The sequence below is a fragment of the Drosophila sulfurigaster genome, chromosome 2L, assembly GCF_023558435.1.
Source record: "Drosophila sulfurigaster albostrigata strain 15112-1811.04 chromosome 2L, ASM2355843v2, whole genome shotgun sequence".
NCBI classification, from domain to species: Eukaryota; Metazoa; Arthropoda; class Insecta; order Diptera; family Drosophilidae; genus Drosophila; species Drosophila sulfurigaster.
In genome coordinates this window covers 26296831-26324219 of record NC_084881.1, presented here as the reverse complement: position 1 = coordinate 26324219, position 27389 = coordinate 26296831, and the positions used below count along the sequence as shown (strand labels likewise).

Below are 27389 nucleotides of genomic sequence, written 5' to 3'. Positions count from 1 at the left end.
TCGATAGTGTCTATAGTGCCATCAATAGTTCTCCGTCTCTAACTCAAATACGACGCACGGTTTGCTCTTGTTCAAGCTAGTTGTGGTTGTTGCTCTTGTTGTTGTTATTGTTTCTTGTTATTATTGTTAGTACAATATTTGATTATTGAACGTATTTGGTTTCGGTTTCGATTCATTTATCGAGATGTCGAAGCGCAAATACAAGAGTCCCGTTAACAATTATTTCATCTATAACTACGATATACACAAGAGCACATGCAAAATTTGCTATTTCGATATGGCCGGTCGCCAGAACCTGATGAGACATCTGAAGCGCAAGCACCCGGCCACGTACAGCGAGATGGTGATCGAAAGGCAGCGACGTCGATCCGCCAATCGGCCGCATCAAACCGGTAAAAAAGCAGCAACCGATCCGACAACAGCAACGTCGGCCACGTCGACATCGACTTCCTTAGCAGCAGCAGCCGGTGGTCCGTTGTCATCCATGTTCAAATTCGAAACGGAACCGCATAAATTGTTCATCAAATCAGTAAGTGCGATAGAGAGAGGTAGAGAGAGAGAAAGACAGAGGGTGAACCGTAGTCTTGTTTTCGAGGTTATGTTCCACATTTGTCGAACCTTATCAGCTAATGCACGATTTTGTTTCAACTATAGGAAAAATTGACATTCCGACTTGATGAACCTGGCCAACAACCGCAACAGGTAACAACAAACTATACTAATCAAATAGATCGTTAAATTAACAGTAGAAAACATCCCCTTTAATGGACAACTCTATTAGCCGGTTAACTCCTCTTAATATGTTTCCTGAACAATTTCGCCTCTTTTAAGTGGACTTCCCCCAGTTTTCACTGCAGTATAGACCAGCTTTATCAATAATCTTGAGAAACCCTTTATAATTGTGCAGATTTGCGTTTAACTACCAATTAATGGGTTCGTTGTTTAGAAACTTAGATTGGATTTCTTTCCAACCGAATTTTTGGTGTTTTATTCATTTGCATTTCATACTAACTAAAACATTTCCCAAGCAATTTCTGAAATTGTAGTCATAAAAATAAATAAATTACAAAAAAAAAATCTCTTCACTTGAAAAAAACCCTTATCAACTCCGAAATGGATCATTATAGATGCATGAAAGCAACCCCGCTGAACTGTTGTTTTTTTTTTACTTTTTCTCACTACAAATTAAAATCAGATTACGCTTAACATCAATATGAATTGTTTTAAAGAATTCCCATTATGATTTAAATGGGGAAACTCAAGAAGAAGAAAAAATTCCCTTAAGCATAAGTCCTGATTCCGATTCACAATTACTAATGCCTACCCAAAATCTTGCAGATGCCCAAGTCGGAGACCTTTTCCAATGGCTTCGATGACGACGAAGACGATGACGCCGAGGATCCAACGCCCATTGGACAATTCGAGAGCGTTTTTCTGGGCAAAACTGAGCTGCGCCACAGTCACTTGAACGATTCCTGCGAATCGATCACATATCAGGACAGTCATGCCGAGGAGAATCCCCTCATCATCACCAATTTAATGCAACACAGTTTCGAGACGCCGGCAAATACTTGCTCCTCATCGAACGCACGTGCACTTCCCATGCCCAACCCGAACTCATCGGTATCCTCGACAGCGACATCGACGGCGATCGCAACGACAACGGTGCCGAATTGTGGATCGATTGCAGCTAGTTGTTCCAATCCGGATGATGCATTTTTCCTACAATATCTGGGCAATAAGTTTGGCAAATATTCCAAGAATACCCGCAATACGGTGCAGTTTTATATTAGTCGCATACTCTATAAGGCGGACATGGGATACTATGAAAATGGCGATGCATCCAATTTGTTCGATGCGGATATTTAGATGGTTACTTAAGCACAACATTTCGATTTTAAGTGGATAGTAAAATAGTAATAGTGGATAGTGATAGTGGATAGTGTTAAAACTAAAGGAATATGATTAAGATAGTGATAAACAAAAAAAAAAACAAAAACTGGGACTAACCCTTGGGACTTATCGATATGCACATATGTTATGTTGACCCGCACACTTTTTATAACCGAGCTGTCAACCTCTGAAACTAATCGGTAAGTGTGCTAAGTATATGTATATGTATACCTTATATACACATATACAAGCAAATTTGTATAAAAGATGTGCCATAGAGAAAACTTGGTATACTATGGTACTATCTTATATATGTTCCAGAAAATTGGGTTTATACAGAACAACTATTGAGCATAAGAACTGTCATAGCAAATGCAGGTTTTTTATTTATCCGTTATATTTGTTATGCACTTTAAAGACTAGTCTGAAAAATCTATTTAGAAATTAGTTATATATAATTTACTGTCACAATTAAATTGAAAAGAAATAAGACAAAAGTGAGTGAAGACGCTTTTAAATTCGTTCGTTAATAAGCTGGCCAATTTGAATTAATGTTAGAAATATGCTAAGCTAACTAATTTTAGTGGTACACAATTAAATTTAATTTTAAATCTATTTAGAAATTAGATATATATAATTTACTGGCACAATTAAATTGAAAAGAAATAAGACAAAAGTGAATGAAGACGCTTTTAAATTCGTTCGTTAATAAGCTGGCCAATTGGAATTAATGTTAGAAATATGCGAAGCTAACTAATTTTAGTGGTACACAATTAAATTTAATTAATAAGTAATTTTACTCGAATAATAATGAATTCAAGTGTTAAATTTGGTGACAATACGATCAGCTGCTTTAGTTGACACACATACACAAGTATATTACGTTTTTCTTATCCTAAAACAGGTGTTCCTTGGACTTGCCCTTCTTTTTACTACTACAGCAACTTGCAGGCTATAAGAAATGCCCTCTATGTGGTTTTATGAGAAGCATTCCAGGGTCAATCATTTGTTGTGGAGGAAGCTGCTTTTGGGCCTCGCTGCTCAATCAAGTTGAATGTTTATTGTTTACTTAAATACTCACTAAAATATGTGTGTCTACATTATGATAAACAATTCGCCGCACAACTGCGGGATAACGACAATAAATCCATGAGCTGACATTGTGGCACGCCAACGCAACGCAAGGCAAGGCAACTGAAGCTTAAGCTCAGGCTGCGATATGGAAGCAAGGACAGGAGGGGAGATGGAGATGCTTGCAGGAGGAGGAAACTTGGAGCTTGAAGCGCATTTATTATTTGATTATAAACAGCAGCCCAGCGCAGCGGCAGCAGAAGCATCAGCGAGGCGGCGAGTGTCGAGCGGGGCCATAAAAATCACCTACTGACAGATTTATTACACAGCGAAGAAGCGACTCCAACTCGACTCGACGCGATTCAACCGGTCAACAGCTACAACGGCAGCAGACGCTTTAGCTTTGACAACAAACAGATACGGCAACAACAGCCGAAGCAGCAACACTGCCACAGCCACAGTGTGCGGAAGCAGGAGAAGGAAGAGGAGGAGGAGGAGCAACTGCAGCCGTCCTTCGAGCTCATCATCGTCATCATCAGGCAGCGATGCTGACAGCAACACGGCAACGCCATCAGTGTAATCAACTTGGTGTCGACCAGCTCCAGTCCAGCCGAGGAATTGGAGTTGGAGTCGCGTTGCAGCAGCAGCAACAGCGAGAGAGAAAGAGCAGATAGGAGGAGACTGACCAGTTGGTGGGAAGACAGCACTTTATGGGTGGCATGTGAAACGTTTGCCGCTGTTTTCCCTGCTGCTGCTGCTGATTCAGCTGAATGCCGAAACAATCCCTAACTCTTTAGCCCCTCATTAAGCGCACAAATTTCACAAACATCGACAACAAGACGAAGTCAAAAGACTCTGCAATAGATTAGCATAACAATGTATAACAAAGAAAGCAGAATATAAATAAAATCATTTTTCAAGCAAAACATTTCAATTTCAATATTCGTAATAATTCTTAAATTAATTCCAATTTTCCAGCTTATTAACGAACAAATTTAAGTGAGTGTTCATCGATTGTTAACAAGTGCAAATAATCGTATATCGAATGATCAAAAAGGCTGCGCGTGCGTGAGTGAAGAGCCAGCTGCATTAATCGCACATCGATTGATTGGGAAGTCACGCGTGCTTCGATACTGCGATAATTATTGCCTGCGTTGCCATAATTCGCAGCTTAGGAGCGAAACTAAAATTTTAAATCCATCTAATTATTTATTTATATTGTGTTGCATATCAGAAGAGTTGAATATCACAAACGAACCACACAAGCTGAGAGACTCTTTTGTGCAAGGCACAGAATGCAAATAAAGCAACTGGCGGCAAATTCAGTTGACAATCAACGTTGACCTCAGACCTCAGACAACGTCCACTTCCTTTCATTGCCTTCAATACTCATCAATGACACGAAATGTTTTAACTACAAGCGACAAAAAGGAAAAGAAAAACTTTGTCCACGGCTGAAGAGAGAGGAGGAGAAGAGAATCGAGAGATCGGGGATGAAGCGGTGGTGGCATCCCAAAAGTGTCAAATGTGTTGTGTGATTTATGCAGTCAGTCGCATGATTTGTTTGCAGTCCGTCTACTTTTCGTGTTTATCTGCAAAAATATGAGAAAGATAAATTGACGCTGGTCGTCGACGTCGTCGTTGTCGTTGACTTGGCATCCAACTTGTCGTCCGTCCGTCTGTCTCTATCCGTTGTGTCCAATCGCAATCAGTTGGCGATTTTCACTCGGCAACTTTTACTGCGCTGTCCGCAGCGTCGGCTGCTTTCATTCGTCACCTGGTCGCATGTAATTTTTCAGGTAAATTATTGAAACGTCCCTAACGATGCGGCCACAGTCTCGAAGTCTCCACTCGACTCGACTCCAATCCATTGCAATCCGTTGGATGCATCAGGAAGTGTGTCCAAGACTCCGCTGCACTTTGATTTGTGTGCCAAGCCAATGATATATATACTATATAACTTATATACGAGTGTGAATACACGTATGAATACTCGCAACACTCATTGCAATGAGTGTTGGCCACAGATTCGCATCTTTGCCTCTCTTAGTTGGGTGCTAATTTATGAACACTGCCTTTTTGGGGTCGACACAGATAACTAGCCTTATTTATATATATGTGGGAAAGAAATCGTTAAGTTAACTGTCCGAGTCCTCAACACTAAAAATGATATGTGTATCTAAAAAAAAAAAAAAGATTGAGAAAATAACTCACGCACTTATTAAGTTGTCAAGTGAATTTAACGAAATTAACTTAAACTGATTAATTTTGTGAGGAAGTTGTAACTAATTTATAGATTTAAAGTTTTAAATTATAAACTGCAGTAATAAGCAGGAACTGAATGATACCCTAAATGAATACAATATTTATATATGTTATATGAATAAAGAAATTATAATACTCAACTTTCTTCTAATATTATTTATGTATATGAATGTGATAATATAGATTAAATTTAAAATTCTTTATATTTATAAGAACTGCCGTCTTAGTTATAATAAAATGTTAGAAACTTTAACACTCATTTGTAAGCTTAAATTTGTTTAAAAATTAAAGATAGAATTACAAATTTATCAGTCCAATTTAAAAAAGAATCTCAGCTAGATGTGTATTTAAGAAAACGCAAAATAATAATATTGAAATTTTTGTTTCTAAACTGATTCAAACTTGCTAATGAATTGAATACAATACTTTTTAGCCAAAACGTTAAATTGATTGCGAAAATTGAGTACTTAGAATAGAATACAGTTCATTAACATATAGTAGTTAAAAGTGTGGATTTTCAACCTACAACTTTAAATCATTCTTCTGGCCAAACTAAGATAGGTATTGAATTTATTTAAAAGTTGGATTTTAGTTTAATGTTTTGCCTTTATGGGCCAAATGTATGATTGCCAAATAAATAATTGTAAAGCAGAAATAAACAATGTAAACTAATCAAATGAACTATCACGTTTCTAATCGAAGATGCAACTAATTTTAATAAGCAATAAATCTAATGTGAAATAAATACAATCTGTCTGTTAAAAACTGTTTAAATTAGAAGCCATTAACTGAATCCATTTATAGGTTAACAACCTAATAAAAAATGATTAAGAATCTAATAAATAATTGTTAATGCTTTCCACTTCTAATCAAAGTTCAAGGTGCAAATTTCTCAATGCAGATAAAACTAATTTAATAAGCAATATTAATGAATTAAATGCAATAATTTTAGAAGAAACGGCTCTATTAATAATGAAATGATTCAGAGAATTGCAGTTATAATATGCAAGATAAATGCTGACATTGAGTTAGAAGGGAAGTGTTGCAGCAGCATTTAACCTTTTGCAACGGAGGAGAATAAACAATTCGAGTTAGCTGTGTGGATGGATGTCATTTCCTGGGCAGCAACAACAAAAGCAACAGCAACTGCAGTGAAGTTCCCTAGTCCAATGGCATTTCTAAATGGAGACCATAATCAAGCGCTAATAACCTCATTTGTATGTCCAAGCGGGCCATTAACTTTTCATTTGCCACGCGAAAACGAAAAAGCAAAAAAAAAAAACACCAGCAAAGTGAACACTGAGCAAATGCAGGCAGATGGCGATTGTCCTCTTTCCCTCTCTTTCTGTCTGCTGTCTCTTTCTAGTGACTGAGACCCGTTGCCAGTTGGGACATGGACATGGACATGGACGTTAGCTGTCAGAGAGCTCGCACTCGGAGTCGAAGTCGGCGTTGGCCATAACTTGCGTGAAACATGTTAATAATTTACAATTTGGTATTCATAAATAAAATGTCATCCGCCAAGAGAGTAAGAGAGAGAGAGAGAGAGACTCCTCCAATCCCAGCCTGGGTAATGAGCGAATGTTGATTGAGGTTATATTTCATGGCAAATGGGTGCCACGTTGCTGTTGCTGTTGTTGCCTCTGGCTTGGGAAAGTCTCACAAGAAACTGTTGCTGCACAAGCGCATGTTAACTCTCAGTCCAAGTCGCTGTTGCAGTTTCTTGACGTTTGACACAAAAGTTGCCCCGCCAAGAGCCACCAACTAAATCCGCCAACTGCCATCGTAAAGCAGCCGCAGTTGTAGTTGTTGTTGTTGCTGCCACAACTCGAACTTGCCTCTGCGTCTGCGTCGCCAACTTAACAATCCTTGCCTCGCTTTGGCTACTGGCCAATCGCCTGGTTGTGTCTCCATCTCCATTTCCATCTCCAACTCTGTTTCCATTTCAGTCACTGACTCAGCTCAGCTCTGATTAAACTCTGGCCATTTATCGTCATTTATGGTAATTGTTTGAATTGCAATAAGTGGCAACTCAGTCTCTGCTTGCAACCAGCTCTTTGCTCGATCCATCTGACCAGCTTAGCAGGTCAACCAATTAGGAAGCCAATCGAATTCGAATCGAAATGCAGACAGAACTCTTTCGACTTCTGCTTCTCTTATGCATATCTTTTGCATAAATTTAATGGCTTTCTTTAACGCAACTGCTCATAAAAACCCATTAAAAATGTATTGCAAAAGAAGCTCTGTTAATATTCGGCAATTTCGTATCTAATATACATAAGCAATACATTCTGAATATTTAAGCAAGAACGAAAGAATTGTTCTTATTAATCAATGTTATGCTTAAAGTCCAATTATTGCCTTACTTGTTAAATCTTGATTGTAGATCTTTCAAAAACTATTACTAACTTAGGCAAGTACTTAAGTATTCTTATATACTATATATATATATATATATAAAGTTTAAACTATCTTAAAAACCAATGTAATTCTTAAATTGTAAAATTATTTTATTGCATTTCAAATCTAATTAAGAAAGTTGTATTTGACATTTTAATGAAATTTAAAAAGATGATGGAAATAAATGTATAAAGATCAAACAAAATTCAATGTTTAAAATTTACATTGTTACTGATTAAAGCATGAGTTGACACTAGAAACTTGAGTTCTTTCTCCCTAAACGTCAGCTAGTTGATTTTAATTCAATCTAAGTTGCTAATACGACTTAAATTCACCTTCAAAAGCATGAAATTTGAAAATGAATAATGTAATCAATTCTTATTGAATATAGAATTCTTTCTTCCTAAGCTTTTCATTCACTATAATAGATAGAGTCCAAAATTAGATCTAACTGAATAATTAAACGTATTCTTATTGAATCTATAGTTCTTTCTCCCTCAAAGTAACCTAGTCATATCATATGGAATATGAGTATCTGACAGTAATTTGTTAGTTGGCTGCGTTGAAGTTAGATCTGTGGCTAGATAATAATTTGCACGATGCTCTGACATTTGGCATTTGGCAGACTGTTGTTGGCTGTCAGCAGCAAGTGAAGAGAGCCGAGTTGGGTGCCGTTATGCACGATGGGTGACATTTAATTGCAAACAGATACATTTTGTCAGGACGCAAGTGACGTGAATAGATGCAACTGGCAACTGGGAACTGAGAAGAGCATCCGGCAGAGAGAAAGAGGCGGAGAGAGAGAGAAAGAGAGCTGGCAAATTAAGTGGGTGCCGATGTTGCATTTTGGGAGGCGACAGAAAATGTGGAAAGACTTCAACAGCGACTTCGTCTCGCGATTGGCGACGTTGATGCTTCAGTCAGTCAGTCAGTCAGGGAGTCCATCAGTTGTATCTGCATCTGCATCTGCATTTGTATCTCTTGTCGTCGCGTCGAGACATTTCCGCGTGAGAAATGCGCAATTTCTGTTTATTTAATGCCAATGCATTTCGAATGCGACGCCAACACGCCATCAGTTTTCAATCAGCCAGCTGAATAGCGACGCCTTCTCTCTCCCTCTTATTTCCCTCATGATTTACTACGCACTTGTTGCACCACCGCCACAGCAGTGGCAACAGCAGCAGCAACAGCAATGTTGCAGCTGAAAATCACTTTGCAACTTTTGCATCTTCTCATCATGACGCTGGCCCCCAAAGTGGTGTCAACAGCTCTCAACGCTCGCTGACTGATGAGTTACTCATCCGGAAATGTTTTTCACTTGCCACTTGCGTCGCCGCAAGGCAGCCACAAAGCAGGCCCAAAACTCCCTCTCCTCCTCCTTCCCTCCTCTCTCTTACTTTGCTTCTCAGTTCAACAAGTCCAAGAAAAGCCAACAAAGCGTCTTTGTCAACGCCTGACAAATTGGCCTCGCAAATTTTCACAAAGATTCAGGCCAAAATCCGTCGTCGTCTCGCGCTTCTTAAATGCTCCAAGGAGAGGGGAAACAAAGAGAAAGAAAGAGGGGGACTGTGTTTCGCCTATTTTAGATTCTTGTGGCCGCTTTTGTTTCCAGCTGCCAAATGCCACAATTATGGATATGTATATGAATGTCAGTGAAATGTTCAAAAAGTGAATGAGCATAAGTTGAGTTGAAAGACAAGATGTTGCAACAGACAAGGGGATAGAACAGATTATAGATGCTGAAACCTAAGTAGATTTTAGAGAAGTTGTGGGGCATTAATATAAACTAAATGGTAATGCAGAAAAATGTGTATTACAATTGTGCATTGATGATTTGCTCAAATGCAAACCTATATGACAAAAATATGTCGCATTTTTTAGTTCAAGTGACTCAACAAGGAAAAGTATTAAATAAATGTCACATTCAATAAAATGAAAAACATTTAGCATATTTTTGCTAATAACATAAAATTCAAATATTGGGAATAAAATAATCATTTGAATGAAAACATAGTTTGAATATTTAGATAACACAAACATTTAGGCTAATCATTTAGCAATCACATAAATTTATATGCAAATAATAAAGTTAATAAATTGATTATTTGACTTTTCAATTAAAAGTAGATTCGAAGAGTTGTGAATGAAATGAAATGTAGAATAGATCGCAACTTATTGTTGCAGTTAAATGTACTTTAAGATACATATATGATGAAGCTTTTATCTGCTGTGAATAGCTAATAGCTCAAAGAAGTTTAGAAAAAATATTGAAATTATTAATATTAGGTCAAAGAAGTTTAGGAGAAATATTGAAATTTTAGTAGTATATGTTCCGCCGAAGCAAGAAACAATTCAATCAGAAGTAAATAATCAGCAATATTAAGGTGCCAGTTGTTTGTTTTCAAGCACTTCGAAAGACAATGACAATAGGTCATAGAAGTGTAAGGGAAAATATTAAATGGAGTACAATAAACATGTTCGTTTTAAGCCGCAAAACTTATTAATTTCATTAAAAAATCAGAATTCAAATGAATAATTCAAGTATTTAAGATGCATATTTGGAGAAGATTTCAGCTATGTATATGTCAATATATAAAGGAAAATTGAGAGAAAAAGTATCTTATTCACAAAACTTAAAAGCTCTCTGAAAATAAATCCAAATCATCAAAATTTAACTAGAAGCAAATAATTCCTGATTAAAGTATGAGTTACAGAATTGTGTGTGGTTATATCTACCTCAAAAAACTATGTCAATAGGTCAAGGAAGTTAAGTTAAAGATATAAAAGGGAGGAAGATAAACCTATCAGCTGGCGGAGCTAAAGTTAAGCTGTTTCCAAATACAATTGCAAGTCGTACTTAATTCAACTACTAATTAAAATATTTAAAAATATAAACTGCTGTCCAGACATGAACACTCTTGCTTAAATCACAGTAAATGCGAATTATGCGTATTGCAAATATTTATGCAGAATGATTCACATGACTCGCAACTCATTTTGGCTGCTGTTCGCGGCAATGCCGAAATCCTTGACTTCGCAGCTGCCACTGACAGCAGGAGCAAGAGTTGGAAGTTGGGTGGAAAGGAGAGGAGGAGATGCAATGTGCTGAGGATGGCAAGGAATGCAGCCAAATGCGAGGCAAAGTGACATGAAGCGATGCAAAATGCATTCCCAGTGATGATGTGATATGTTGTGCCGTCGCTGAAGCTGATGCTGATGTCTCTCCTCTTGCATGTTGACGATGTTCTCTCCTAGTTGTTGTTGTTGCTGTTGTCTCATTGTTGAGGATGAGCTTGATGAGCATGATTACGACGAGCGAGCGAGGCAAAGCAGCAACAAGGACAGCCTGATGGTGACAATCTCAGCGACGAAACTGATGAGGTTAACAACGATGCTGGAGATGATGAGCCGTATTATGTTACGTTGTCTTACGCTCCTCTCGCTCTCTTCCACTCACTGCAGCGTGTCATAAATGTCGCACGCCACGTTACTGATGCAACTGATTATCGTGTGTGTGTGTTGTGTGCAGCAACGTAGAACTGAAGCGAAGCAGCGAATTTGCATGAAGCACGAAACGTCATCGAAAATGCATCATTAGCAGCTGGGAATTGGGCAAACAAGTCTATTTGTCGCCTCACAGCAGCGACTCCAACTTCAACTTCAACTCCGACTGCAACTCACGACCCATGTTGCAAATATGTAAAGGAGACGCCGCCGAGTCTTTTGTTGACCCGCTGCCACAGCGTGTGGCAAACGATCTGTAAAATGCAAATGCAACACAGCCTCCTATTGGGATTAAGCGCAACTACAATGGAAGGTCGTCACATTTATTTGTTAAAGACTTGTCTGGTTTACACTTATTTCTCTCTTCGCTCTTCATTCTGTTTAACGCCTGCCACGTCCGAAGCCTACAAAGGAAGGTCGCCACATTTATTTGTTGAATACTTTACACTTAATTCCCTTTCTTACTCTCCTAACGCCTGCCACGTCCGAACCCTCCACGGAACTCTAGGGAACCAGCTCCAGCTCCCACTTCGCCAGTCTTATCCTCATCGTTGCGTCGATAGGTGGAACGATCCTCACGCTCCTTGAAGTCGCGTTGAAGTCCGCGTGTTCCATCGTCTCGGTTGTTGCGAGACATTCGCACCGGTTCCTTGCGACGTTGCAACGTCGAGGGCACCACTTCGGAGGGCATGTGGAGATATCCACGCAAGTATTCGATGCCATCGTTGTTCAGGCACCAGTAATAATGACGCCAGGCGATCTGCTCCGACACATAGCCACGTGACTTGAGGGATTTCAGTATTTTAATCACTTGCAAGTTGGTCAAATGATTCAGCGATTTGTCCGGATGACGCTTCTGCAGCGCACGCTCTGCAAACATCACGGCCGAGCGAAAGAGCACCGTGTAGATGGCATTGCGATCCGATTTTTGCATAAACATTGTGCACAGGATGTTTAAGGAATTATTCGATTTGATTGAAGAAACTTTCAGTCCGACTGCGAGCTTGTCTGAATTGAAAAAGAACTTTCTCGCTTGACTTTTGTGCAGAGCTAGGTTATAGTCAGTGTTGGAAAGCGACGCGATTAGCGGCTTTAGCTGGCAGTGTTGCAGTTCAGTTGTAGTGTTGGTAAATGACGTGAAAGTTGCTGTTGACATTGGGCGTTGACACTTGGCATCCACTATTTCATTATTATCCACCAAACGCACTCTTATTATTATAGTATAGTATAAGACATAAATATTATTATTTGTGAGGATATTATGTCGAAAACACATAGATCTTAAGCAAAACAAATGACGTTCCTCACGTTCAAGTAATCCATTTATATATGTTAATAGAATTTAATCAAAAGAACTGAATTTGTACGATTTACATTCAGTTTTATGTAATTATCATGGATGTGTAGTACTTCTTTTGCTGGAAGGTAAATATTTTCTTATTGTAAATTACTTTTGGGTTGATAAGACTGGCCGAAATTAACTTCGTTAAAGCCGAAGTCCTTTGTAGCCAGTGCTTTAGTAATAGCCAAGCATTTTCATTTAATGCATTTTGATTTATATTCATCCAATTTCAATAGTCTGATGTAATATATTCCCAAAATTTTTATAATTTACCTAATCCGAATCCTTTTAGAACTACAGTAATCAAATATTGTAAGTGGCTCCCACTTTATTAATAATTTTTAAGACATTAATGTTCAAGACATTATCTTTACCATAACCACCTAATAACTCCCTTGAGTGGCAACTTTATAATATGTTAAGAAGTGTCATTTAATAATAATCCTAGCAGAGATTAAAGTCACTGGAGCTCAAGGCACCTTTAAGATGTGTGTTGGGTTAACCAGAGCTTAACTGTCCCAAGTGAGACCCCATTTAATGGCAAATGGCAGTATGGCATTAAAAGTCACCTCACAGGAAATAGTCAGAATAGTCGTCCTTGTCCTTGTTCATGCTCTCGTCATCGTCAGCAGCATTTTCATAATTAAAGGATTCAATGTTGGTTGGGTTGATGGCGGGGAGGAGGAGGCGGAGGAAAAGTCGGCTATGCGCATCTATATTCATATATTGATAAAGTTGTAAAAGTTGAAAGTTGCGCAAAACAATAAAAATAAATTCTAATGAAGATGGCCGGACAGCATGGCGCAAAAGCAAAGCAAAAGCATCTCTAGGAACCAGGATCCAGGGCAGGGCGCCATTTGTGCCAGCAATTTTCTGTTCTTACATAAGCAGAGAACCAGATGAGGCATGAGGCAAACTATGAAAAGGATCAAAAGGCGGAGAGAGAGAGAGTGGAGTGTGGAGGAGAGACAACATGTAGTTTGGGGGCGACTGCTGCACTTCCGTAATTTTGCGCCGAGGCGAAAAGCGAGAAAAACAATCGAATAAACTGTCGGAGCATCAAAATTCAAACGTCAAAAGGAGGCGAAGTCTCAGACTCCTGTCGTCCTGCCAAGCAGCCCACTGACAGCTATCCAGTCAAGCGTCAAAGTTCCTAATGCACACAACAAATTTCTTACACAAGCAGAGCGGGGAAGCAGGCTGGAGGTGCTGGCTGTCCACTGACGGAGACGGAGACAGAAACGACGTCGGAGACGACGACGACGCATCAGGCAGAATGTCGTGGACAAAATGACGTTGTCACGAAAATTGCAGAATATAAAATTCCTAGTTCCGGCGCCAGTTCAAAGCCCACAATCTCCCTTCCCCTCTTTACCCTCCTCACCACCCAAACCACATGCAACTTCCGCCTGCGTCGCTTCGATTTTTGTCCAAGGACACAGCGCAAAATATACACTATAAAAATATATAAAATAAAATAAAGAAGACGATGGCGCAAAATACAAGTGAAAATAAGTGCGGCAAAAGGGTCAGGGAGGTGAGGCAGCAGCAAGTAAGAAACTTTTCAAAAATTATTGAAATGTCACGTAGCAACTTCTCAAATTGCAAAAATCCTGACGCTGTCGTTCAATGTGCTCTGCGGATTGATAGAGCGACCCGACTCGCAGTCACAGTCGCAGTCGCAGTCGAGGACTCGCAACCAAAGACATGTCCTGAAGGAGGCGAGGGACTGCAACAGACCAGAAGAGAAAACAAGAGAGAGAGAGAGAGAGGAAGAGTGAGAGCGAGCTTCAATCTGCTGCTCGGACGCTGACACTAAGACGCCAGGCAAGCAAGGACCAGGACCAGGTCTAGGTCCACAGTCCAGCCTCCTCCTCTTCCTCCCCCCCTGACTGGACTGGGCGCAAATCCAATACACAAGCTTTTTCCCCACTGAACCGCAATTCAACGTGCGAACGACAGTTTGACCCGAGACATTTTTGGGTGGCACAACAACACGATGATGATGATGATGACGATGTTGATGATGCACAGGAACAAGAGCCCAGCTGCCGCCCAGCAAGCGTCTCAGCGTCTTGGCCATTACGAGCACAATAACAAGAGAGGGAGAGAAAGAGAGGAGGGATTGAGAGAGAGAGGAAGAGGCAGTCAAGACGCCTTCGACGTCCTCGTCAATCGTCAAATGTCGCCAAGGCGCTGTCAAATGCAGCAAAATGACGGGCAGAAGGACATTTGGACAGGCAGCAACGGATGCGGATGCGGATGCGAAGTCGAAGCCTGCGACGGAGATGGAGACGAAGATGGGAGACGGAGACGAAGCCGGAGCCATGCCATGTTGTCGCAGGCATTAGGCAACTACTAACAGCAAACCCAGACCTCACCCAAAGACCCTCCCAAGGCAAGAAATCTGCGAGCAGCGCAGAAAGTTTTCATGACTTTTCTTTTATTGCACATTTCAACAAAACGATTGATGGCTTCCATGACACACACACAGCAAGTGCAAGACGGAGGAAGACAGAGAGAGAGGAGAGAATACGAGACGAAGATGGAGCGAGATGGCGCAACAATATTCACAAGTTTTCTTATGGTTATGGCTCGGAAGATGAAGACGAAGACGAAGGCAAAGTCGAAGCAGTTGAGGAGAAGGTAGTTTTGCTAGCGACGACGATGCTGTAATATGATGGCGCAAGGATTAGTCTGACGTGGCGCATTTCTTTTATACTTCTTAGTTAGACATTTTGTTTCATGTCGTCGTTGCCCCCACACACTCCACCCCCTTTGCTTCCTCACTGGCCATTTTATTGACGTGGCCCTCATCAATGCGCCGTCCACTGAGCAACAGCAACAGCAACGTTGAGTTGAGCTTCACATATGGACTTGTCTCTCGCTGCTTACAGCTGCAAGTTGAAGCCTGGCTCTTTGTTATTGTCCCTGAATACTCTAACCTTACTGAGATAATCCCCAAGTTCCTTCGCAGAGTCTGAGAGCAGTAGGAAGCATTTGGCTATGAAAATTCTTTGATAGAAGGAACATTCTAAATATTCAGCAGGATTTTAAGTGCAACTAAATAAGAGAAACTTTTTTGATCATACGAAGAACTAATCTATAATAATGGGTCGAAATAGATCACTCTTGTGAAAGAATGAGGTATTATATATAAAAGAAAACTTAGAGAACAAGTTCGTTGATACTTTTGTGATTATATAGCGAAGACAGTTAGGAGAAAATAAGTTTGTTAATACCTTTGTGGATCATTCTAAGAACTAAAATTCGAGATAAGAACAAAATAGCTAGGCTCTTAGAGTAGATAAGATATTAAAATAGACCCAATTTTTAGAGTAAGTTAGATGAAAAGTTTGTGACAATTCAAGAGCAATTAAAATAATAAAAAAATGAAAATATTTCAAGTAAAAGTTTAAGTGGCTATATCTCCAATTAAATGTTATAGCTTTGGTCCTATAAATATCAGCCTTATTTTCCCTAGTTCAGCTCTGTACAAAAACATTAGTTAATTTATGAAATATAAAAAGTTTGACTTACCCCATTTTATAATTCCAACTTTGCTTTCCGTAGAGCACTCAGTAGTCACATTGCTGGCAGATTGATTTGCCTATCTTGTGGTCAGCATCAAAGTTTCTTTCGTGCTTGGCAACATTTCCTCATGCCGTTTTCCAACTGCTTTTTCCTGCTTTCTCCGAGGCAACGGCAAAGGAGATGCGCGGACGTGGCACGTCTCTGATGACAAGCAAGAACAATTTTTGACTGATGCGCTATATGTTGTACGTTGTGGCATCGTCCATCGTCCTTCATCCTTCTACAACATTCTCATCTATGTCCACGTCCACGTTCATGTCCGAGTTTCAGTTTGAGTTTGAAAAGTTTAAGCAACGAGCTTGAAGTTTGAACTCTGACCTCAACCCCCGCAAATTCCGTGTTCATCTCTTTCCTCTTATCCATCTAATGCATTCATCCATGTATATTTCATTGCGTATACGTATTGATTGATGCAGACTTTTCCCAGTGTAGATAAACGTCGAACAGTTCGGACTCTGAAAGAAATAAGAAAATGGCAAAACAAATTTGATTTTTATTAAAGTTTCTCAGTTAAGCAAATGCAAAGAAATGCATTATTTGGCGACCTGATTTCGATGCGATTATGTAAGCTTAATTCAAAGACATAATTTCATATTAGGATTGAACATGGTCAGTCAATAAACGACAGAAATTTGCTTGCAGCTTGTTAGTGAAACATGCAAAAGGGGGAAAGAAAAGAAATTGGAAAATGCGGCCAAGGAGTTTGTCGCCAAGATGCAATAAGGCAACAGAACTGACTGAAAGACTGACAAAGTGACCAGGCAAAAGGCTCTTGTCCAGGGAGGATTATGGAGCTACAGACTAGAGAAAGAGACAGAAAAAGAAGAAGAAGTAGAAGTAGAAGAGAGAGAAGACAAGACACATGCACATCAGGCGGCTGATGCTTCCTGCCATATACTTAAGGATTAGAAATTTACTGAAATGTTCCAGAAAGAGAGAGGAAGCTGGAGCCAGAACTTGGAACATACTCGTAAAATGCAACGACTGCAATGGAAGTAGAAAATGGCAAAAGGCAAAGCAAAAAGAAAAGCGAAAGAAAAGAAAAGAAAAGTCAATGCGCAGTCGAAGAGAAACTTGTCAGTTGCCGTCAATCAGGAGACAGCAGACGGGACAGACGGACAGACAGACAGTTGGCGACCCAATAGAATAACATAGCGACAGTGCTGGAGAGAGGGAAACAAGGGGGGAGTGTGTGGGCGGCATTGGCATCTTTGGCATTGGATGGACTTGGACCTGCAACTGAACCTAGACCATTGCAACTTTTGCTCGTCAGCAACAAAAATTGATGTGCTGCAGATGAAACGCCAAAAAGTTTGCCCTCAGCTACTAGAGAGAAGTGAGGAGAGAGAGGAGAAAGGAGGGGGAGGAGGGAAGTGAACATGGCTAAGAAAGCAAGCGAGAGAAGCAAAAGCAAAAGATTAAAAAACGGAAAAATGTGCATGGCTAAAGAAAAACATTGAAACGACCAAGAGACCAAAAGCAGGCGACGAAGCGTCGAGTTCGTCCTTTACTCCCTCCTCCCTCCTCCCTCCACTATCCCACCCCCCTCTACTTCTGTTGCTGCCCGTTCAACTGACAACGACAAAGACGAAATGAGGTCGTCCCCGAAGGATGGCCAAAATATTTTACTGATTGTGTGCAAACTTCGATACAATGTTGAAGCTCCCCAACTGAAGTTGACGTTGACTGCGACGCTGACAGCGACAGCGACTGCGACTGCAGCTTCGATGCTGACGTTCTGTGACAATATTTGGTGATTGCGCAAGATGCAAAGTGTCAACTGCTGCTCCACACAAATGGAGCGAAACAGAGAGCTAGAGAAAAAGAGTGTGCCAAAAGAGTGTGACCATTGATTAAAAAGAATACAATGTTGAACCAAAGAAAATAGGTGGGAAAGAAAAAGAGTGTGAAACACTTAATTACTCTTTCTCTCGCTCTTTAATTTATTATTATTGGCAAAGAAATGAAGATAAATTAAAAGATTGCCTCAAGAAGCTGCAACAAATTTGTACTGTGTTTAATTTTATTGGACACACATTATAGGAATGTGTTCACAATACTTTAATAGAATGAATGTTGGTGTTTTGATTGAGTGTTGTATAAGAATGAAAATTTCAATTGAAAATAAAGCATAGTAAATAGTTGCCTTGGCTGACAAACTAGTATATTTTTCACTCTACATTTTCATTGTAGTTCTTTATCAGCATACCAAATGTAGCCATTTTTTTATTATGTTTGTGGTATTTTGATTTGGTATATTTTAAAAAGAATACCGCACTGTTTTGCTTTCATTAACAGCATGTAGCGGGTATCTCACAGTCGTGCTAACTCAACTGTATGTTTTCGGTATATGTATTTTAGTTTTAATATTTCCCAATTATCCTCATTTATCCTCAGTAAATTTATCTTGAAAATTGACAATATATGAAATATTTTAGTAAGGATTTTAAAAGTATTCTATTTATCTGATTTTCTTTACTAATTTAAGTCATTTATAAAGACTTAGCTTCATCTATCTATAACTATTTTATATATATCTATTTTAATAATGTTCTTAATGAATCTCTATTTGAAAGTCCAGGCAATATTCAACACTTTCTTAATGATTTAAAAAACTTATAAATTAAAAGCATTTAATTAATATTTTATTAGCTATTTTCCTAGAATTTAATGCATTTAATCTCCTCACTATTCCCAGTAAAAATATTGATTATTTCTTTTGAAAAATCTCTTATAAGTTGCAACCATATTAAAAGCTTTCAATTGACTTCGCTTTAATAATAAAATCAATTGCTGTCGGCAATATGTTGCATATATGTATAGAAAATATATTGATGAATATAATTGCAGAGCTACTCTTGCATCGCAGGTATTTATACGAGTATGTAGGGATATTTTTGGGTATGACAGGTAGTATATAGGATACGTAAATGTTTTGTCGCTCATCCAATAAATGTCAGATTTGAAAAACCATGAGACTGTGTGGCAAATGGCTGTGGCAAGTGGCCAATTGTCAATGGCCGATCCGATGGTCGTCTGACATGTCAAATAAATTAATTTGTGCAACGAGAAACGTCAAAACTAATTACAACATCGCAGTCGCAGTCGCTGTTGCTGCCATTGCTGTTGCTGTTGCTGCTGTCAATTGAACGAGCAGTCGCCGGACTGCGGTTGCTGCCACGTGGGGCAAGCAGTGAAAGAAGGGAGGAAGGGGGGAAGGGTTATTTCGTGGATAGACAAAATATATTAATGACGTGTCAAAATTAACATTTCATTATGCGAATTTATGTGTGCGCATTTAAAGAGTGAGCAAATGCATTTCACGTCTCTCGCTTTCTCTATCCTAATTCCCTCACACTCATTCTATCTCTTTTCCACTCGCTCTGCTTGATGTGGTCATCAATCTTGGGACTATCGCAATATGTCCGCTGTCAATCAATCAAGAGAGAGACACTGTTCGACGCTGCCTCGTCGGCTGACCGCCAATTCCAATTGATTTCGTCAATTGATTTTAACACCCATCAGATGTCAAAGCCAAAAACAAAATGGCGTCATTCACTCCACTTCAGCGTGTGTGTGTGTGTGTGTCTGATGCTGTGTGTGAGTGTGCGTGTGTGTCAGTGACACGTCAATATTTTATTAAATGACATTAAACTGTCTCTATCGGCTTAATTAATTTATTGTTGCTGTATTGTCGACTTTCACACACATCCATAGACTCTCTCTCTCCCTCTCTCTCTGTCTCTGACTGTGTGTGACATTTTTATTATGCAAAATCAATAAAACAATCTCTCACTTACTCACTCAGTTGAGCTCAGCCAAATGTTCGGTCATGTCCTTTTTGACACCGACAGCCCGAATGGCCGCCGCCGTCGCCCAAAAAAGGCGAAAAAATTGCTTTAAATTGTTCAATTAATTTCGAGTTTTTTTCTCTTCCCCTTCCCCCCTTTCCCCTCTCCCTCTCTCAGCAGTGCACTGCATGCTGCATGTTGCATCAGCGAAGCAGCCCAAAGTGAAAATGAAATGAAAATAAAAACAACAAAATGCATCGCCTGACAGTTTGTCAATCGCACTTTGCTGCGACAAATGAGTTTGCCACCACACACATTCCCCCTCCCTCCCTCTCTCTCTTTCTCCCTCTCTGTCAGTCTTCATGCCTCCCAAAAGGGGGACTTAAAATGTTCTCATGCCTTCGGAGCGGCCGTCGAGTTCATTAAATGTCCAGTTCCTTTTTGCCTTTCTTTTTTACGGGCCTTTTTATATAGCATTGTGTTTCAAATAAATTCATCTACTTTTTTTTAGATGACAAATTAATTAATGGGGACATTAATGCAATGCTATCTCTATATCTCGACTTGAGAGATTGCAAAAATATGCAAATTAAAGTAAATATAAAATATAATAAATATAAATAATACAAAATATAGATGAATACATAAAAATTATAGAAAAGTGTAAATAATAATAATTATTATTATTCAAATTAAATAAAAACATTTTAATAAATAAAAACAAGATTATGCATTGAAAATGTGAATAATGAAAATAAATATATTAAAAAATGTTTGATTTAATACAAAACTGAATTAAAATATTAAAAAAATAAATAAAAAATAAATAAAAAAAAAAGCTATGAGATACCTCCTACGCATTTTTAATGAAATATATTTATTTAAAAATATACCATATTAATATATCGCAAAAATACGAATAATATACCAAATCTTATATTTGGTATATTGATTTAGTACTTCTAATCGAAGATTATTTAATTATAAATAAAGAAATCAATAAATGAACAAATATGAATTACTAATATGTAAAATATCAAGTGTAATGTAACGACAAAAGATGCATAGATTAAAAATGAATAGAGTTACAAAACTGTAATGAAACAAATAATAATTACAGAATGGATATAAATTTAATTGCTTTCGAGCAAATAGAATAAATATTTATATATTTGAGCCCCATTTTTTTGTTACTATTTGAAATATATTTAGAAAACACTGGCCGTCAATATCTTTTGGCACTCTAATCATAAAATCCATTGTCTAAGCATAATGCGAAACATAAACGAACACATTTTTTTCTGTGGAGATCTCTGGGATTCTCCCCCGCCCCTTGAGTTCTGTTGACAGTTTGTCAGTCGAATCATACGCTCATATATTCGTATTGTCATAGGAGGGTCCAGAACATCAAGAGAGAGAGAGAGTCGTGTCCAGTGGCTGTCATTGTTGTTGTTGCCTGCTGATGAAATTTCTATTTAGGATTAATATGTCAACGCGCCGCTGGAAAGGTGGAAAACTTTCAATGCCAGAGCAGAGCAGAGCAGAACACATTCACATGAGAAAACTTTTGATGCTTTTGATGTGACGGACAAGTGTTACGCACTCGTGCAAGTGGAAGTGACCAAAGAGGAGGAGGAGAGTGGGAGAGGAGGATTGGCATTGAGTGGAGCTGACATGTCTTACACTTGAAGTCTGAATGGTCGCTGACAGACCTGGGTGTTGATGAGGATACACAACACACACACACACACTCTTTAGATACGATTCCGATTTCGATTCCGATTCCGAGTTGAATTAGTATTTTACTCCGCCTCCAGGTGAGCTTCGTAATGTGTGTTGTGCTGAATTTTCATTGTCATCGCTCGATGGCCATGTCATAAAAAGTATGAAATGACGCATTTGAATGACAATCTCTATGGCCAGCAAATCATTTATTTCTTGCACACAAATATTCGGTTTATGTAATTAGTTTGGCATCTGACGCACTCGAACTCCAACTCACACTCATCGTATATTCGGTGTCGTATTCGTTCTCGGACTTTGACTGCTCTGAATATTGTCCAAAATAATTGATTCAGCTGTCAATCAAGTTGTCTGACGCAGCAGGCTGACGAAAGTACGAGTACGAGTCCACGAGGTGGATAGTGAGGTTGCAGATAGGTCAGGAATTATGGCATTACTTTTGGTATTACTTTAGTAACTAAAGCTTACTTCATTTAAAAAATAATAATAAAAGCTAAAGCTTACGCACTTTGTAAAACAACGAAAACTGGAAAAATAAGAAATATTTTAGCTACATATAATGCTTGAAGACCATTATTATTATTTTCGCCAAACGAAGGGAAATAAGTGGCAGAAATTGTGAAATGACTCCAGTAATTAAGACTAAAGTTATTTGATTTGTGGAATAAAGAAATGTTTTAGTTTAAGAGTAAACGCTTGACTCTAAATATATTTTTAAAATAACGATAGAAACCTCTTCTACAAATGGAATGTAATAAAATCTAGAAAATTATTAAATTTTAAATTATATGTAAAACTATTCAATCGGATTTTTTTATCAAAATCTTTCTCTTATTTATCGCTTTAAGAAAATTATGTGTAAGTTGAAAATTTGACTTGGTTTCTTTTACTGAAAGTAAGTTAGATGGTTCTGAAGAAACTGAAGCTGCGAAAGAGCTCAAAATATTATAAAATAAATATATAATAAATATATAATATTATAACAACTGGGTCTTATAAATAAAAGAAAATATTGAAAAAATGGTTCACTGTGAATTAGTACTATATCGATATACCAAATATGGCTTTCAGTAAATTTTTAGAAAATTGGTAACTTTTATCCTTGTTTTAATTTAACTTCAGTGCTGTAAAACATGCAAAATCAAGGTGTCACATTTCAGTGCTGGTTAATAACCATACGAGTGTTGTCAGCAGTCGAGAGTCAACAAGAGTTTGCAGCACATTCGCATTCACATTTATTCATTCGATCGGTGCTGTGGCACAAACATAGCCAAGGGCAGCTCAAAGGACTGAGGCAGTTGCAAGCATTGAGTGGAGGCAGAGGAGGAGAAGGTAGAAGAAGCGGCAGCAGCAGCTGACATAATGCCATAATAAGGCTGTCAACTGTTGACGTTGACATTGTCAACTCACTTGTCAAAGGCGCACATCAAAGGCAGACGACAGATATGGATAGAAGGATCCCGTTTGTTGTTTAGCGGGTGTGTGTGTGTGTGTGTAAGTGTATGTGTGTGTTTGTTTGGTGGGTGTGAGTTGCTTGTGAGAGAGCACTCCTCGTATTGTTGTTGTGGCTGCATGTCTGTTGCTTTAGCTGCTGATGGTTGCTGTCATTGTTGTGCTTCTTGCCCCATTGTTGTTGCCTCCTCTACTTCTTCTTCTTGCCCTTGCGGTTGCTGTTGTTGCTGCTGCTGATGACGTCCGATAACAATGTCGAATGCTTGCCGCTGATTAATTCGCTTCAAGCTGGCAAAACAAAAGGACTTTTCCGATAGCCGCAATCGCAGCTGACAATCGCCGTTGCCGTCGCAGTCTTGCGTCGTAATTACTGCAAGTCCGTGCATGCTCGTGCATGTTCGTGCATGTCTGTGCATGTCGCCGGCCTTCACACAGGTGGCACACGCTGCCTAATTAACATTTTGGCCCCGCAACGACGCGACGCGATGACTATGACATTTATTGAGTTGGGACAAACTTGCAACTGCACGAATTCCTTCTTCGTCCTTCGTCCTTTGATTAAAGATGTCTTGGAGTCTCCTTCGGCTTTGTCTGTCTGACAATTGGGCTTTTTCAACACCCACTCACGCCTTGGAGATGCGTTTGATTAGCAACTCGTCGGACTTTGGAGTAATCCATGCAACTAGAAATGTCCCCAAAGGCGGAACAAAACGGATTCGGCTCCTTCAGAGAGTCTCGCTTGACATTAATTGGCCAACGGTTTTGCGCTAATGCACCAAATTGGCTGTTGACGCCAAATCTCACATTCTCATTTCCATTCACCTCCAACTGCAGTTGGCTGCGTGACACATGAACAGCTAATTATGAGCTAACACACATTATTGCATTTCCTATCACAATGTCATTGCAACTGAGTATGTGTGTGTGAATAATTTCGGGTTGCCTTTTGGCTCGCTTAACCAGCAACAACTGATTCATTGCTCGCAAAACGCCAGCAATAACTTAAAGTGCATTTGCGATTCTCTAACAGCTTCTCGAATCGAATTGAATTTCGTAAGTTGAGCTGCATTACTTCCCGCTGGCTGAAGGCGATTAAATTGCTTGAGTTGAATTTTACTCTTTAGCAAGAAATTCAACTAAGTTACACAAACTCAGTAAAGTTATTTTAATTATAGTCTAGTCGATTGTAAAGCACTTTATGAAATAAATTCAAGTTAAACGCCTACTTCCACCTTCGTAAATCGACAATTTTGATTAACAAGCGCAATTTCGAAGTATTTTGGTTTAGGTAATAATAACTACAGTATTTATGAATCCTGAGAATTTTGTTGCGATCGGATAAAAATTGAAGAAACGCCTACTGCAGTTGGGTCTTTGTTGATTTGGTTGAAAATCTGGTAGATTTTTTATAATTTAATGACCCTTGGTATATTTTGGTATATTTTCGTATATTTTTAAAATATGATGTTAAACTTAATGGTTTATTTTGAATGTATTACTATGTCGATATACCAAATGTGGCCTTTGATTTATTTTGGTATATAATTTCAGTATAATTTTAGAATATGGTATATTTTAAATGTACTACTATATCGATATGCCAAATATATTATTCGGATTATTTCGGTATATTAATTTGGTATATTTTTAGAATATGATGTTAAATCTCTTGGTTCATTTTCGATGTATGTCAATCTACCAAATATGGCCTTTGATTTATTTTGCTATATAATTTTAGAATATGGTCATATATGGTATATTTTAAATGTACTACCATATCGATATGCCAAATATATCCTTCGGTATATTTCGGTATATTAATTGGGTGTATGTGTAGAATATAGTTTTGTTATTCTTACTTGATTTTTTATAATTTAAAAATCTGTTATTCAATCTTCTACCTTTCTACTTTGCTTTTAATTCCCAATTATATTCATATTTCTTGCTTCTTCTTTTTTTTTCTACTTCTCTTTTTTCTTACATTTATATTTATTTCTCACTTTTCTGATTTCCTTCTCTATATATTTCTATTCTTGTTATTTAACGTGCACATCCTCGCCACATAAATAAATTTGATTTGAAGTATTTAATAGACGTATGTGAATGGCTGCTGCGCTTTAAGTTTTAACCCAAATTGCGAGAATATTTCAGCACGACACACATTTCCCAGTCAAGACACACACACACACTCCCTCACACACACACACACACATACACTCGAACACTCACAGACTGAGGCAAAGCGAGGCATCTATAGAGATTTACGCAGACCAAGACAGCGAGCAGACAGAAGAAGAAGGAGGAACTACCCCAAATTGAGGCTGGCCAAGCACAAACAGTTGCAGCAGACGCAGCTTGAAGTTGGAGGGGAGCAAAGAAGCAGAAGAGCGGAGTGCGAGGTGTGGTTTTTGTGAATAAGGCAAACAAAACAAATTGCGAACAAAGTGCGTCCTTCATAGCTGCGCAGCTCCCTTTACCCCACCCACACATTATAAGCTGTGTGTGTGTGTGCGTAGTCCTTTCGAGCAGAGGGCGTGTTTATTACGAAGCGGGCAAGCCTCGTCCTTCCTGCTTGCCATCTTTTGTAGGTGGCAAGGACAATGAACTTGTCGCTTTCAACGTCGCCAAGCTCGTCAGCATTGAAGTCAAATGTCAGTCAAAGGCGACGACGACGACGACGACGACGTCGACGAAGAAGTAAACGAAGCACATTTGTTGCCCCCAAGCAGCTTGAAGGATGTCAGTCACACGGCGACAACGACGTCGTCCTGGCATAAAGGATGATGGATGAATTTGTGATTTGCAGGTTAAATAAATATGTCTTCTCTGGGGCCTGGCCTCTGGGACTCAACTGGCGACTCTGACATTGCCCGGCTCCAGCTAATGAAGTGATTAGTGCAACGCCTCTCCATGCAACATTGCTCATTAGTTGGCAGTTGGCAACATTGCTGCTAATAAATAGTCCTTTGCCTCTCTCTGATCAACGCCAAAATAAAACGAAGCACTTTCAATCGATCACAAATATTAAGCACATTTGTTACTAAGGTTTTCTCTCTCTCTTTCTCTCTTTCAGGAATAAAACTTCTCAACTTGCCACACATATGTGTGCTTGCCCCTTTAGATGCAGATAAATATATGTGAAACGTGCATTTGGCCGAGACAAAACCGAGTGGGCGGAGAGTGGAGAGTGGAGAATGGGCAACATTTGGGGGGCAGGGACTGTGGCAAGTTTAGTTGTGTCGTGGGCGTTTTGCGAGTCTAATCAATTCCAATTAGCTCGCCTGGCTCTCTCTGATGTATTCACCGAAATTATTATTTATCATTTGCTTATTTGTTATTTATCTCCGGCATAATTCGTCCCAGTTCCCTTCCCTTTCTTCTCCTTCCCTAACTTTGCTTCTCCCAAGCATGATTTTCTCGCTTGTCCAGCTTCAATCTGTTAAATCTTTCTTGTCTGACCATATGGATAATCGTTTCGCATCAAACACGGATGTCTGCAGTTAAATGTAAAGCATATGCTTAACTAGGAATGTCTTTAATAATATTTGCACCTATTCACATTAACGTTATAGTAAGAATAGTTGAAGCTGACTTTCCGGTTGAGTACAGTAGTTAATAATTTTGCTATCTTGATGACTTTATGAAAACTTCTTCACAGGCATCTTTTGGTTATCTATTTTTAAGTGTTCACCACAGAGATGAAGATATATACGATAAAGTAGTCAGCATTATTTTAAGATATATATTTGTACTTTGTAAACTAAATGAATTAATTAAGAACTTGAATACAGAATAAAACTATAATTGTTTCCCTTTATTTGGTATTAAGATTGCACTGTTAAGACTAGGTAAATGTTTAATTGTCTGTCGATTTTAAATGCCATATACTTATTGATGCAGTAAATCAAATTGTATAAAAACTGTAGCATACTTTTTAGATCATTACTGAATGAACATTTTTATAGTAAGTCAAATGCTAATAAGAATATTCAATAAATTGTCAACTAAGCAATGCATTTTCAATAAAATTTGACAGTTAATTGATATATAACTAATATGCTATTAATAATAAGTAAAACACTTTAAGAGAATAATATAAAATGGAAATACAAAAATAATTGAATTGGGGTCCTTTGGTTCTTTCTACTTAACAAAATGAATTTAAAACAAGAACAAGGAACAGAATAAGTGATTTTTTGTAGGAAAAAAGGATTTACATAATCTCTTTCAACCACTTCATTCATATATATATCAAGATATTTAAAACTGAGGTCAATTTGCTACTTATAGCGAATTTTGATTTCTAACTAATCAACGTCAATTGATTTGAATTC

At 38.6% G+C, this 27389-nt stretch overlaps 4 protein-coding genes across 4 annotated transcripts in view; 2 read left to right on the top strand and 2 right to left on the bottom strand.

Annotated features, from left to right (window-relative positions):
* Window positions 1-33: 33 nt before the first annotated feature.
* Window positions 34-881, top strand: LOC133850670 (uncharacterized). Its single transcript, XM_062286819.1, has 2 exons — window positions 34-529; window positions 655-881. Exons 1-2 carry the CDS (start codon window positions 185-187, stop codon window positions 736-738), a joined length of 429 nt encoding a protein of 142 aa, XP_062142803.1. The 5' UTR covers window positions 34-184; the 3' UTR covers window positions 739-881.
* Window positions 882-1338: 457 nt separating this feature from the next.
* Window positions 1339-1869, top strand: LOC133848318 (uncharacterized). The gene has a single exon (XM_062283822.1). It carries the CDS (start codon window positions 1339-1341, stop codon window positions 1867-1869), a length of 531 nt encoding a protein of 176 aa, XP_062139806.1.
* Window positions 1870-11435: 9566 nt separating this feature from the next.
* LOC133850444 (small ribosomal subunit protein eS10-like) lies at window positions 11436-12181 on the bottom strand. Its single transcript, XM_062286550.1, has 2 exons — window positions 11599-12181; window positions 11436-11537 (listed from the first exon to the last, which is right to left on the bottom strand). Exon 1 carries the CDS (start codon window positions 12071-12073, stop codon window positions 11603-11605), a length of 471 nt encoding a protein of 156 aa, XP_062142534.1. The 5' UTR covers window positions 12074-12181; the 3' UTR covers window positions 11436-11537; window positions 11599-11602.
* A 6906-nt stretch (window positions 12182-19087) lies between these two features.
* LOC133837573 (uncharacterized) overlaps window positions 19088-27389 on the bottom strand; it is a 155287-nt gene continuing 146985 nt past the window's right edge. The window contains exon 2 of the mRNA XM_062268387.1: window positions 19088-19105. Coding sequence (XP_062124371.1) covers window position 19105 — 1 coding nt within the window. The 3' untranslated portion in view covers window positions 19088-19104. The remainder of the gene's footprint in view (window positions 19106-27389) is intronic.

Coding starts and splice junctions, on each gene's coding strand:
- LOC133850670 (XM_062286819.1), top strand. CDS start 185: ATGTCGAAGCGCAAATACAAGAGTCCCGTTAACAATTATTTCATCTAT. Junction 530..654: donor ATAAATTGTTCATCAAATCA/GTAAGTGCGATA, acceptor TTTCAACTATAG/GAAAAATTGACATTCCGACT.
- LOC133848318 (XM_062283822.1), top strand. CDS start 1,339: ATGCCCAAGTCGGAGACCTTTTCCAATGGCTTCGATGACGACGAAGAC.
- LOC133850444 (XM_062286550.1), bottom strand. CDS start 12,073: ATGTTTATGCAAAAATCGGATCGCAATGCCATCTACACGGTGCTCTTT.